The 13,597-nt window shown below is 42.5% G+C and overlaps 1 protein-coding gene across 1 annotated transcript in view; it reads right to left on the bottom strand.

Annotated features, from left to right (window-relative positions):
* LOC119160063 (nose resistant to fluoxetine protein 6-like) overlaps positions 1-12,622 on the bottom strand; it is a 52,924-nt gene extending 40,302 nt beyond the window's left edge. The window contains exons 1-4 of the mRNA XM_075888377.1: positions 11,591-12,622; positions 5,824-6,035; positions 4,027-4,138; positions 1,413-1,497 (exon numbers count right to left, since the gene is read on the bottom strand). Of these exons, the coding sequence (XP_075744492.1) occupies positions 1,413-1,497; positions 4,027-4,138; positions 5,824-6,035; positions 11,591-11,984 (803 nt within the window). The 5' untranslated portion in view covers positions 11,985-12,622. The remainder of the gene's footprint in view (positions 1-1,412; positions 1,498-4,026; positions 4,139-5,823; positions 6,036-11,590) is intronic.
* Between the last annotated feature and the right edge of the window lie 975 nt (positions 12,623-13,597).

The raw sequence follows: 13,597 nt of genomic DNA, 5'->3' as shown, positions 1-13,597 counted from the left end.
ATTTTCCCAGATAGTTCCGTGGTATTTTCATGATACACTCACAATACGCAGTGTTCTCTTGTAGTACTCGATGAATACTGGCTTATGTGATATGTGGGACTATATTTGGATACACTTTATTTGTTTCTGTCTAATTATTTCTTGAATCCAAAGCGCTAATAATTTCTGCGATGAGATTCAATCTCCAGTGCCAGCTTATTCTTAGTATTTGCAAGTACATTTAAACCACGCTCTAACTCTAAGAGAAAAGTGTTAGTGCTACTGGCAGTTCATTTGGTCATAATATTTCAAGTTTCATTTAAATCACCCCATTATTCTGGGATAAAACATTACCAAGAGTGGACCTCTTGCACGTGACTGGTGACATTTATTACGTTACCTAAGGCAAGTTTTGAGAAAACTCATTTCCCGTGCAAGGTTCTTAGAATGAAATAATTCGTCAATTTTGCATTCAGGATTTGCACAACCGTGCTCAAAAGTATACTAATCACGGGATAGCCTGCCGAAATCACGGTCTGCGTCCTCTTGTGACAAACCGCCGCTTGTCGAGAGCATTGCTCTTGCCGAATAGCTTGCGGAGAATCGATATCATGGATTTCGTCAGAGAAACGCTCTCGGAAGCACACGTCTCGCCACTGGACGGTGCAGACGGCAAAATTGCATCGACAGCAATGATTCATATACTTTCTGGTCATGGGTTTACATGCACAGGATTCACAAAGACATAACAACCGACTCGATACTGTTATCAATAGGATAATGAAAATTTTAGTCTCAATAATGTTAGTAGTATTTTACGTAGATTAAATTTATAATGTCATTTCAAAGTATTGTCAAGAATTAATGTTTGAGTTTACTGTCGTAATTTTTGGTTGTAAGTTTACCAAAGAAACCTCTAGCCCTGGCGTATAATTTTGCTGTGGGCTTCCTTTATTTTTAATCTTGCTAATGAAGATTCTTGCTTTTTTAATGAAAAAGCACAAAACTGCAGCTTCATAAAATGAATGTTATAGAAGTGATTCATCCACTTCGACTTCCTTACTTTGTTCCCGTTCGTTGAGTAACAATTATAGTAAAACGGCTAGTCGAGTAGATTTCACACTGCTTATACCAGTTTTCGCTATAGAGAACTATCTTGCTTCAAAAACATCCCCACTGACACTACTCAGTTTCAGTTCACTTTAAATTTGATTTCCTTGAAATATATAGGTTCATAGAAAAAAAAGTTTGCCTTACCAGTCAGCATCGAGAGCCGTAAAAGTTACATTAGTGTCTGAAGGCTAATTAGTGATGCCACTTTTAAATAATCGGAGGACGCTCATTTCCTGCAATGACACTTAAGTGAAAGAACCGTTTTAAAAAGACGTGAATGAAATATTTCAGAAACACAGTGCGTTTTCTTGATAACCTACGTGATGGCTATCTGTGTGGTGCTCCATGGTCGGGGTTCAGCTGTCATGCAGTTTGATACTTCAAGCCTAAAGATTGGAGGCCTTACTGCAAGAAAACACATTTTTGCTTATTAATAACAGTAGAGAAGATAGTGTTTCAACATGACCGTTTTATTCAGGGGTTTACCGAAATTTCCTCAGCATACTTCTGTCACAGATTAGGACAAATATACAGACAATTAGGAAGCAAAGCATGTTCATTCAATGGGAGTCGAACCTCCGACCTTTAGGTTACCTACAACAAAGACTGGGCATGCTACTTCGCCACGGCCACATACTCTGGAAGCATTTTTACTCAAATTGATTATTTGCATCGATATAATATAGAGACATATGAAAGGCAGGTGCCGTTAAATTGAAAAGTGGATTCATACATTGTAGCAGAGAAATTGTTGAGGCTCAACTTGACTTGCAGGAACGAAATGTCCCCTTACAAAGGCCAGAGGCCTCATAACTCTAACGAAAGTTTTACAGTATGCTGACGCGCTCGACGATGACACGACCAAGTCACATTGCTTACGGTCGAAAAAAGCAAGTCACACCATTTCTGTGTGTGTGTGTTCTCATGAAGTTTCTCGACAATGTTATTCGCAATTATTCTGATACAAATGTCGTTTGGTAGAGCACTGGAGGCGCCATTTGGAGGTTGCATGTTGGGATCCTGATGATGGCATCCTAAACGTTCATCCACTTTATTTTTTCGCATTTATATCACAATTACTTGAAAAAAACATTCCCTATACATTTATTGGCATTTTTCTCTGCTAGTTCTCGTTGACAGTATGTCAAACAAGAAAAACGAGCCCATAAATTGTCTCTTTTTTCTCTCCATGCAGTCAGTCAAGATAAATCAACTCACTTTTGAAGTTATCAGGCTGGGTGAAAATTACCATGGGAAAGCTTCGGTAGTTGGCGGAATCCTATGTTAGACAGATTCCGAATTTCTGTCTACTAAATATTATGGTTTTTCTTCTCAATACGTATGGCTCGAAAATACGAAAATACACGACAGATACATTCTTGCGCCCTGCCTGGAGTGCTATTCAATGTGCCACGCACGAATGTACCTGGTCACAATAACGAAGCGCAGGCGTAGTCGCTTGAGCTGACACAAGTCAACACCTCTTTTACCTCTATGCAATGGCAGTGCAAACGCTCGCTCCTGAACAAGAGCCGTCAGTCCACCTTACTTCAGGAAGTGGTCACCATGCGACTCCACGTAATCGGAAGGGCCACTTGCCTCACACATGCACCTCATAGCTTTCCCGCGGAGACCTGATACACGTGATTCTCTTTTCAATGTCATAAGTTCGCCATATTTGTTCCTTCCAGCTGCTTCTTTCTTGCTCGAAGCAATACCGCTCTCACTTCACAGTGTTCTTAAAGTCAGCGCATGCAGCTGCATTGCAGTGATAATTCTAACTGCATTGTCCGCATAGCACTACGAAGAGCGACACGCAATCTCAAAACATTCCATCTCTCACAGAGCCAGCATGAGCACCAACATTGTGAGAACGAAGAATGCAAGACGCCACCCCGCAGATGTTTACGCAACTGAACGAAAAATTACTTCTTATGATTTCCGCCATGTGGCCAAACATTATGTGCTCTCTCCCTCATGATCTCGAAGCGTACGCGGAAGTTGATGGGTGAAAACGGGAAATGGCAAAAGAAGAGGGTGCACGGTTAACAACGTGATCAGGTGCATCTGGCTGGCTTTTAAGAAATAGAGGAGGCGTTTTTACAATTGACACATGCACCATTAGACAGCCATCATTACATCGCTGCCCCGGCGCATTTTAAACAGCAGCACATCCAGTGAAGTGCTACGATTTCTTGCACAAGGAGTGTTAGGGAACACTGTTACTACGCTGCGCAGGGGGGCATGCCATGTGGCACTCTTGTGTTTTTCAGGGTTATCTGTAGTAAGCAGAAAAACATGAACACTCATCAGAGAGAAAGTTGGAAACTCCCTAATCATATGTTTTACTAACTATATATCTACAGCTTTAAAATGAAATTTTTCTGCGTTGCTTTGTTGCTGAAAACGTGAATTATACCTGCTCCACAAAGCCATTAAGCCGAGCACAAAGTAGGATCTCATAAACTCAATGCAACAATAGTCAGCAACATGCAATTAGTTACGTAATCTTATTGTGCAACGGTGTGTTTTAAAGCACTGGCGAGAGCTAGCAAGGGTATCCGGTATTATCACAGTGTAAATGCAACAGGACTGGTATGATTGCAGTGAACATTGCCATAGAAAGAACACCCGGCTCGTGTAGCCGTTCTCACGACCATGCCTGAAATGAGCCGGGCGTGAATATGTTCTATATACACACAACTTCTGGACCTTCCACAAATCTACAAATACATTTCTCCTGTGGCGTTTGCCTTAAGCACAAATTATGAACAAGTGTGCAATTACACACAAGAACGCAATGGGGTAGAGATAAAGGAGCTCTTGAGCTGTCCGCAAAACTTTTTTTTTCACTTTCAAGAGATCCGAATTATTAATATCTAGAACGTGTACAGTAGCATAATGCAGAATCACTGCAGAAAACGAATGACATACCTGCGTTTATCAAAGCTTGTATGTCGTGTTGGTTACAATCATCAATATAGCATAATGCCAGTCGAGCAAGTGGGTCACCTGGAACAATGCCATGTTTGCTGAAGTACGCAATCTGGAAGTGTCAAGGCAGTAATGCAGATTAGAAATGAACCTCGTAAAGAAAACTATCACGTAGTAAAGTAAAAAGAACTACTTAGATATACTGACGCAGTCCCGTTCACCAGAAGGTGATGCTACTCCCTTGTAATTCACATTCTTAAGCAAGGGTCTTTACTCGGAGGGGCTTTCGTTGGCTTCTTGAAAATCAGCTGTGAAGGTGTTCTTATACGACGTTACACGACATAAACAGTGACTTTTCATCACAATGCTAAGCGGTTATTCGAAGCAAAAGTTGGCCATGCGTTTGTTCGAACGTCGCCAGACTTCCATAGCGACCACCATAAGAAGTAAGGTGGCCTGAAAAGGCATACTTGTCTATATTCCGCCACATGAAACATTAGGAGCCATCTCCAGAGAGAGATGATTTCTAGTTACTATCGTTTATTTTCGCAATAGAAGGATATGTCAACTCAACAAATGTTATTCGGTTCTGAATTAAGGTCTTATAGATAAAAAGAGGCTGCATGATTACCAAACTATGCGCACTTGTCGCACGCTGCTTCTCAATAAGTATATGCCACTTGACGTTCCTCGAACCGTGCTCTTAGTAACTTTTCATTTGAGAGACGTAGCATATGCAAACTCCATGATAGCAACTTAAAACGGTAATATAGGCCACTTTCTGCGGAAGTGTTTTTGACATGAAAGTACCACGATCGTTAACAACACTAAAAAAACACGAGTTTCTCACAAAATAGTGTTTCTGCAAACGCACGTGGACAAATCGCAACGGTGTGTCCGTTTTTTTATGCTTTTTTTCTTTTCGTGAGGGACTGGTTTGAGTGATTCAGAGTGACACATACTCCATGATTATAGTATTTCAGGGGGAGCAATTGTCGACAACGTCTTCAATGTTCACCTTGTCCGGGCCAATGCCGGTGCGATTTCCACCAACCGGCATGATCCACCACAGGACTCTACAGCTGGAACTCCACACAGAGCATGCCGTGTTGCAGTGTGTCGCTCCGTTTTTTGTAGGCAAAGCAACGTGCGTGAAAAACTATGGCTGATCACGAGCAAGAATGTTATTCCACCATGCTGTCAAGCATATTTCTCAAATGCATCGTTGCAAATGTACTCAGGGCCTTCATGGCGTGATGGCAGGGCATGATGAATTTTTTCGCTCAAGTTGTTTGTAATATGTTGTATTAATAAATAAATATACAATCATATATACATATATATATATTGAGAGAGAGAGAGACAGAGAGAGAGACAAGAGACAGATAGATTGATAGATAGATAGATAGATAGATAGATAGATAGATAGATAGATAGATAGATAGATAGATAGATAGATAGATAGATAGATAGATAGATAGATAGATAGATAGATAGATAGATAGATAGATAGACAGACAGACAGACAGACAGACAGACAGACAGACAGACAGACAGACAGACAGACAGACAGACAGACAGACAGACAGACAGACAGACAGACAGACAGACAGACAGACAGATAGATAGATAGATAGATAGATAGATAGATAGATAGATAGATAGATAGATAGATAGATAGATAGATAGATAGATAGATAGATAGATAGATAGATAGATAGATAGATAGATAGATAGATAGATAGATAGATAGATAGATAGATAGATAGATAGATAGATAGATAGATAGATAGATACCTTGGGGTGCATGACGTCCTCAAAGTAGCTCATAATCGTTTGCAGCGCTGTTGCATTATCAACGTAGGCAAGCAGGCTGCAGTACTGACCCCTTGACAATACGTTCCCGTGGCGGTCCCGCACAGTGGTTTGAAGGCACTCGTCGAACGCTCCCACGTCTACGCGGGAGGCTTCCAAGAACCCCGTGGGGTACTTTCCTGTCGCGTCGAAAACTGCGTCACGAAATTGAAAGAAACGGGTCGCATAATTGCAGAAGATGAATTGTCAATGTGTGCTGTTCAACGGTCTCATATAGCTTATCATGAAAGCGAGTTATCGGAAGTGCAAAGTTGTGATTGTCGTCAGTTTATCCTCTAATATTGAGCGCACACATCAACTGTGTTCACATTAATATTAACATGACCGAACTAGGCAATTGCCGATTTCGACCTATTGCATTTTTGCACGGAATAGTCATGATATGGAGTTATCTACCACCAGTCAACTTGAATATGTTCAATTTATTCTTGGTTCAAAGCGAAAAAGATGGCAGCAGTGAGGCAACCGATAGTCTAAACGCTACTGACCTCAGTGCCTTGGAGAAAATTCATACTGATTGATTTGTGGGGTTTAAAGTCCCAAAACCACAATTTGATTATGAGAGACGCCGTAGTGGAGGGCTCCGGAAAATTTTGACCACCTGGGGTTCTTTAACGTGCACCCAAATCTGAGCACACGGGCCTACAACATTTCCGCCTCCATTGGAAATGCAGCCCCCACAGCCGGGATTCGATCCCGCGACATGCAGGTCAGCAGCCGAGTACCTTAGCCACTAGACCACCGTGGCGGGGCGAGGAAATTCATACTACCGACTACTTACACGAGAGCATTAGAGGAATGAAGCATCTGAATGAAGCATTCACCAGTAATGCTTGTAACCAGATCATTGGTGTAAGTTAAGTTTGTACATAAAAATAACAAACTATACACCTTGATTGATTCTTCTCTGTGTACTGAGTACTGCCTCCGCACACCTGGCATAAGAACACCGAGAACTAGGACCACCTATGTGGTCCCAGTTCTTATATAGGACATACTAACTAGTTCTGCACGTACTATCAAATACCCAGTCTCCTCAATGAACTTGAAAATGTAGTTGACCTAACTAAGGAACTTTTCAGAAATACATTCAAGAAAATTCTTCTTTATAATTGCACAAAATATGTTTAATATAATATTTCCATTAGTTATTAGTTTATGTGTACTAGTTGTTAACTGTATAGTTTTAATGTTGTTGTTTGCTTTAGAAATGTATACGTCTGCAATTGTGTTTTTGGTCTCAGCTATGCTACATATTGTGGTAATGATGTTTTTCTTTAATGGTATTTTGTTATTTATTATGCATATTGTTGTGTTCTTTTTTAATATTGTAGCAATTATTTGTATGATTATAATTTGCAGCTTGTTGGTCTTTGTGTAAAAAAGTTCTTATATGCATCTAAGTTGTGTACCAGACTGTATTTCAGAGCAAAAGCCTCCGTCAGGCTTCAGAGCTTTTTGCTTTTGCTTCGTTTTTTCCTATGTGCAAGAAAATAAAATAAACCTCAAACCTCAACCTCAACCTTAATACATATTACTTGAGTATCTTGTGCGTAATGAGTACTATAAATATATTTAGAACACTATCTACAGTAAGTGCACATAATTGTGACTAGGTTGCTCGGAGAAGGAAACGTTCAGGCTTGAATTTAGTGTGTGCTGTATGGTATATCGTCAGTATATAGTGGCCTTAGTAAGAATTTTTAAACTTAGTTGGGCAATCGCTGCTGAGATACAGTCAAAGTCACGTCATGTGTACGTGGATCTCGCATAAGCTAAGAAGTTCGAAGGCTAAAGAAACTCCTGTCTGTGGTGGAAACTAACTTTATAGGCAAAATACCACTATTAATTATGAACTCCAATTTTAAGCAGCAAGAAAGTCTAAGCTAGTTTCAGAATTGTAGTTTTGAGTACCAAAGCTTAAGTTTTCTTAAGGACGTACACTTTTCTTGAACACGTTTACATAAAGCCATTTTGGCTAATACGAGAAATTTGTTGGGTTAATCAACGTTAGTGGTCTTCCAAAATCTCTCAACATTCATTACTTTTTATCTCACGGTTTTTTCTTGTCGCCGGAGTTTTGTGCGAATAGCTATGTATCGGATAAAATCAAATAGACTGCGAGTATTTGCTATAATTGTGCAACAACGTTGAGTTATGTTGACACCATATAAAACCTTAAATTTTAGCAATCCAGACTCATTGTACAGCAAGGCACAAGATGCTGCCGTTGAAAAATACTCGTGTTCCTAAATAAGCAAAGCAACCTAAACACATTTGCCTAACACACACGTCCACTAAGAAATTGCGTAACATTGCTGTGACTTGACCATTTGTATGTTTTTTTCCTTGCTGCCGTGCGATGAACCACTACGTGCTTTCACAACTTGAATGTCTGCTACATAAATATTGCGAGCATTGTTCATATGCTTCATCAATTTATTTGTAAATAACCATCCTCATCGCTTTGGTTTGAGCAGCGGGCTCTGGCTAAACTGCGATTAAAGGAGAGTCTTGAGGCTTCATTGTTGTCTGACAAGTGGTGGATTGTGCTGTACGGTCGACCAGCCCTCTGGCTCTAACTGGTCCTTCACACTTACTTCAATACACCCCTGGAGCTCCGTTGTGGTCATCGTTTGTACCAACACAACTCAGCCATGTCTCAAGACGAGCCCTCTACCACTTGACAACCCACGACGCTGGCTGCGAGTGAGGTCCCTTCATGCGTGATTACCGCACCTCAGCTAGATCTACCAGTGTTTGTTGGCCTTCGTGGGGACAACGTTAAAGACTGACTGGTTGCAGGAGCATGGCCAAGTGGGTGCCCTTAACCACTGGGACGACGCTGCGAAGTTCACCGTCTTCGCCTTCTACCATACCGCGGTAGCCAAGGCGTGGTTTTTTAACCACGAGCGGAAATTTCTTGACTAGTCCACATCTAAGCGTCAGCTCAGATAGATTTTCATCAACCGTTCCTCCCGCTCAGACATCGCTAAAGAAAGTTATCGAAGCATGTTCAGCAGGACGGCGAGTCTTACACTTATAATACATAGAAGGTGTGGTCGCTCTATGTCACCGGGTGAACAGCTTCATGACGGACACTGACAGGGTGCGCTACCTTCTCTAAGGTAGCAGTGCTCCTGCTTTCAAAGTCATTGCGGTGCAGAGCTCCTCGACTGTATAGGGGATTGTCAGCATCTGTGAGGTACTTGATGAGCTCCATCTGCTTATGGTTGCATCCTGACACACCTATCTGAGCGCAACCTATGACAGTGACCTACGCGCACTGATTCGTTTGCTCATACAAGAGGAACTTAAAGCACAAGCTGCGGCTTGCCCACTTGAGCTCCGGATGGCGTCTTCTAGGAGCAGTCACTGGAAGACCATCAAAGAGGAACTTGATGACATAGGGTGCGCAGAAGTTCCCAAGCCTGACCCTACGTCGGTGCGAACATATACGCTCAGGTGGGGGGGGGGCCTTAGCACCCCTTCAGCAGATACCATTCCGCACGCCCGCGGGGCAAGGTTCACTGAATCTTCTCTCTTCACGAATGTTGCATTCACCTCCCAACGCCTGGCGCCGTCCAGTATGTTATTATTGTGGAGTGCTTGGTCATAATTCTCGATTTTGCCGACGTCGTCTACAAGATGAATGACGAGGTTAAGAATTCGGTGAGAGAGACGAGGTTGTTGGTCCGGTTCCTCAACAAAATCTCCCATAACAACGTTATGACCACTGCTCACCATGTCCGCCGAGCGCCGACGGAGCACGTGCTTCCCATTTCTCCCAAAGCTGCACTAAATAGTTCAGCTTCAGGAGGGAAAGCTGCATCTTTTGGGCTAATACAAACTCCTCTGAAGCGGCCCTTAAACTTACTGTTCGTATGTGTTTAAGGTATAAGGATTGAAGCAGTAGTGGACATGGGTGTGCAGCGCTTTCTGCCATTAGTGGTCAATTATTATCTAGTTTGTGGAAAATGAAACCAGCGTATACTAGATCCCCTCTATGGCGTGGAAATGCTGTTCTTGTTCGGCCTATTGGTGTGTCCACTGCGCAAGTTTTTATCGATTCTCCATCACATTCAGTTCCTCGTATTGTCTTCATGCACACACGCACTTATTTTAGGAAAGTATTTTCTGTCTTTAGCATCGGCCGTGATCTCTTGTCAACAGCGAATCATTCACATGGCGGACACAAAATTTTCATCTGCACACGGGGCTATAGGTCCACCAACAAGGATATAGGTCCACCAATGTTGTCAAAAATAGCGGTCGCTTAATTAGTGCTGCCCAATCACTACACTCAGTTGGCCTCCTACCAACCAAAAGATTCATACTCCTCTTGCATGTTTGAACGATTCTGCGGAAAGTGCACACCACCTTATTCAAGGTTAGCCCCGCCGCGGTGGTCTAGTGGCTAAGGTACTCGGCTGCTGACCCGCAGGGCGCGGGTTCGAATCCCGGCTGCGGCGGCTGCATTTCCGATGGAGGCGGAAATGTTGTAGGCCCGTGTGCTCAGATTTGGGTGCACGTTAAAGAACCCCAGGTGGTCTAAATTTCCGGAGCTCTCCACTACGGCGTCTCTCATAATCATATAGTGGTTTTGGGACGTTAAACCCCACATATCAATCAATCAATCAATTATTCAAGGTTACTCCAACAACTCTGACAATTTAAGATTGAAAACGAATTACTCCATGGATACGTTTAAAATAATAATGGACGCCGATGGGTTCCCGTCCCACCAAGTTCACTTCGTACACAGGTCCTTGAAGCATTTCAAGACCGGTCACTTGGGATTCAACAAAACATACAGCCCCATTAGGAGGCACGTATTCCCGCCTTGGTTCTGCACCTCTGTCGCAAAGTACGTTTCTTTTTTTTTTGTACTATGCTAATGGCGCAAATGGCTAACTTCGCCTCCTGCTTGCTTGCTACAACTAATCACATGTCGAGGAACCTTTTGCCGTTGTTAGCATTGACATTGTCGAAACTTTTCCCGTAACGTTCTCAGGATACCGATGGATCGCGACGGCAGTTGAGCACCTCACGTGCTAAGCGGAAGCCGCTTCTTTGCGCTCCAATTCTGCATCTGACGTGGCCACGTTCTTTCTGGAAGCGATAGTCTTGCGTCATGGTGCGCCCCTCGTCTTTTTAGGCGATCAAGACAAGACTTTTTTGTCCGCAGTAATTGAAGAAGTGCTCAAAAGTTGCGGCATAGTTCACAAGACAACATCAGCATACCACCCTCAAACTAATAGTATTACAAAGCGATTACATTGCACACTACTTAAGATGATAGCTATCTATAATCAACCAGCTTTAGGCAACTGGGACTAAATTGTAACATTTGTCACATTTGCGCACAATACCGCCGTTCAATGTACTAATATTAATTTTTCTTCAAATTTAAGTTTAATCTCTTACAGCTGACATCTCAAGAAATCCGAGCAATCAGTTGCAACGCTGTTCGCATTAACAACTATTACTGATATTTTCACGCGTGCACGGAATCAAGCAGAAAAACGCATGGAATTTTCAAACGTAGTCGAACAGTGTAACAACCATTATTTGCGTACCCTTATCTCACGTATATAGATATTTAGTAGACTGGTGTGCGTCCTAGTTATAACGCATAAATTCGCTAATCTCTTTCACGCTCAATGAAACAACGTATGTCAATACTCACGTCTTATCATCCACGGCTCGAAGTTTTGGAAGGCTCTCATAGTCCGTAACAGCGCCGCGCTGCACTCTAACCGCACATCAGCTGCCAAAAGTTTGCGCACTAAAGATCGCGGCACTTTGGACAGTCCTGCGGCCACCACGTCTCTAAAAACTTGCGCGTAATTGATTTCTTCCGTCTCCCCGACATTGTTGTTCGGACGTGCAGACACTACTGTATCCGACCCATTTCGTCCGGGAGTTACCGACACAATTTGAGCTGTCGAAGCATGAACTAAAGATGGCAGCAGAATTACCAGTGACATAAATGCTCGTAGCATGACCCGTGGTCCCAGACTACTTCTTCTTATTGACTTTGCGGGCGTCATAACGTTAAACAGCGAGCTAAAAAGCACCATGACCAGAAGTTGCAGTTCACATACCTTTGTCGCGACTAGTTGGTCGTGCGAAGCGAACAGACTATAATGCACGGTGACATTTTTTCTCAAATAATCGAAAAGGCACACAAACCCCTTTGCATTACGTTCTACTGTGGTGAAACAATAGCCCTAAAGCGCTAGCCGTTTGCGCACGTGACAACCTGCGAGAAGCAACTTCTCGTACTCGAACGAAATATTTTACAAATTATCTATTAACTTTTGCTAGAAATCAGGATTCCTTTTATAGCTAATAGCTCCAAAGGCGCAACCTTTTGAATGCTACAGAGGACCGTAACTCACGCATAGCCTCCATGAATGATATTTCCTTTTTCGTTATAACCGAATACGATGGTTGCGCAAAATTAATGGGAACCTAGAGCGTTCGGTAAACTTACACAATCATTGCGTGTGGAATACGATAGAACTGCTTAAGGATGAAAGAGGTTTAACCTGCGATCTCCTGTACACACGAGGGAATAGTCACGGTGATGTTACTAGTGAGTAGAGCTAAAACGGCGTCCACTGGGTGCAGACATGAAGCCGCAGCTGATGCCGATATTTGTGACGCATCCGAATATTCCCGATGGTCGGATAAGTACACAGGTTTGTCGGCCAAGTCAGAGAGTCATCGTTATAGCGGACATCATATCGAACCATATAGAAAGGCGAGAGCTACCGTGCGATTACGCTCTATGCGTCTTTTTTCCGGGAATTGTTGAGGTGGGCGAGTGTTTTTCCTCGCTTGTGTTTTTACTACTAGTCCATTCGTTGTTTACGCTCTTGGCGAGCTCGTACTAAAAATGACAAGGTGAGCAAAGGCGTCTGTTTGAGCGTGAAAGCAAAATTGAAGGTTTGTGCTGCAACGCTAGTAATAATAGAAACGCCAAGTAGAACAAAATACAAGAATCACAAAAAAAAACAGACTAAGAGGGGCATCAGACCGAAGAGTACCGGCACCGTGACCCTGAAGGAACTGTCTTCCGTGATTGGCGTTGCGTAACATTGACGCGTCGTTTCGACAGCGTCGAGGGCGTTCTTCTTCATCTGTGCACGAAAGAGCCATGTTAGATAAATGTATTCATTTATATATTTATTTATGTATTTATCTATTTACCTTTTTATTTACTTATTTGAGAAACATTGCCATCACTGAATATCGAGTGGGTGAAGAACAGAACCAGAAACTTTTGAAAAATAAAGGTGTAATAAACGTGAAAAAATTACAAAAATATACACATGTACAACAAAAAACGTACCCAAATAAACAATTGCACAAATGAAGCAGTGTCTTAAAGCACAAATTAAGCGAATAAACATATACATACGCATATGTTTTACTTACGCACACACATTCTTCAAATAAAGCATAATGTTGGGTGATAACAATCCGTACAAGGAATGCTACAGTTAGAAACAATAAAAAAATGGCAGCATATCCCCGGAGTAAATGATGGAGAGTGGGGCGAAGAATTCCTCCGTCCATTCGTTCTTGCTTCCGTCCGTCCATGCGTCCGTCGGTGTGACCGTCCATGCGTCCATCAGCCCGTCCGTGCGTGCGTCTGTTCGTGCGTCCGTCCCTGCGTTCGTCCATG

The sequence above is a fragment of the Rhipicephalus microplus genome, chromosome 3 (assembly GCF_043290135.1).
Source record: "Rhipicephalus microplus isolate Deutch F79 chromosome 3, USDA_Rmic, whole genome shotgun sequence".
NCBI classification, from domain to species: Eukaryota; Metazoa; Arthropoda; class Arachnida; order Ixodida; family Ixodidae; genus Rhipicephalus; species Rhipicephalus microplus.
Note: the sequence above shows the minus strand (reverse complement) of the source record. Positions and strands in the feature narration are given on the sequence as shown.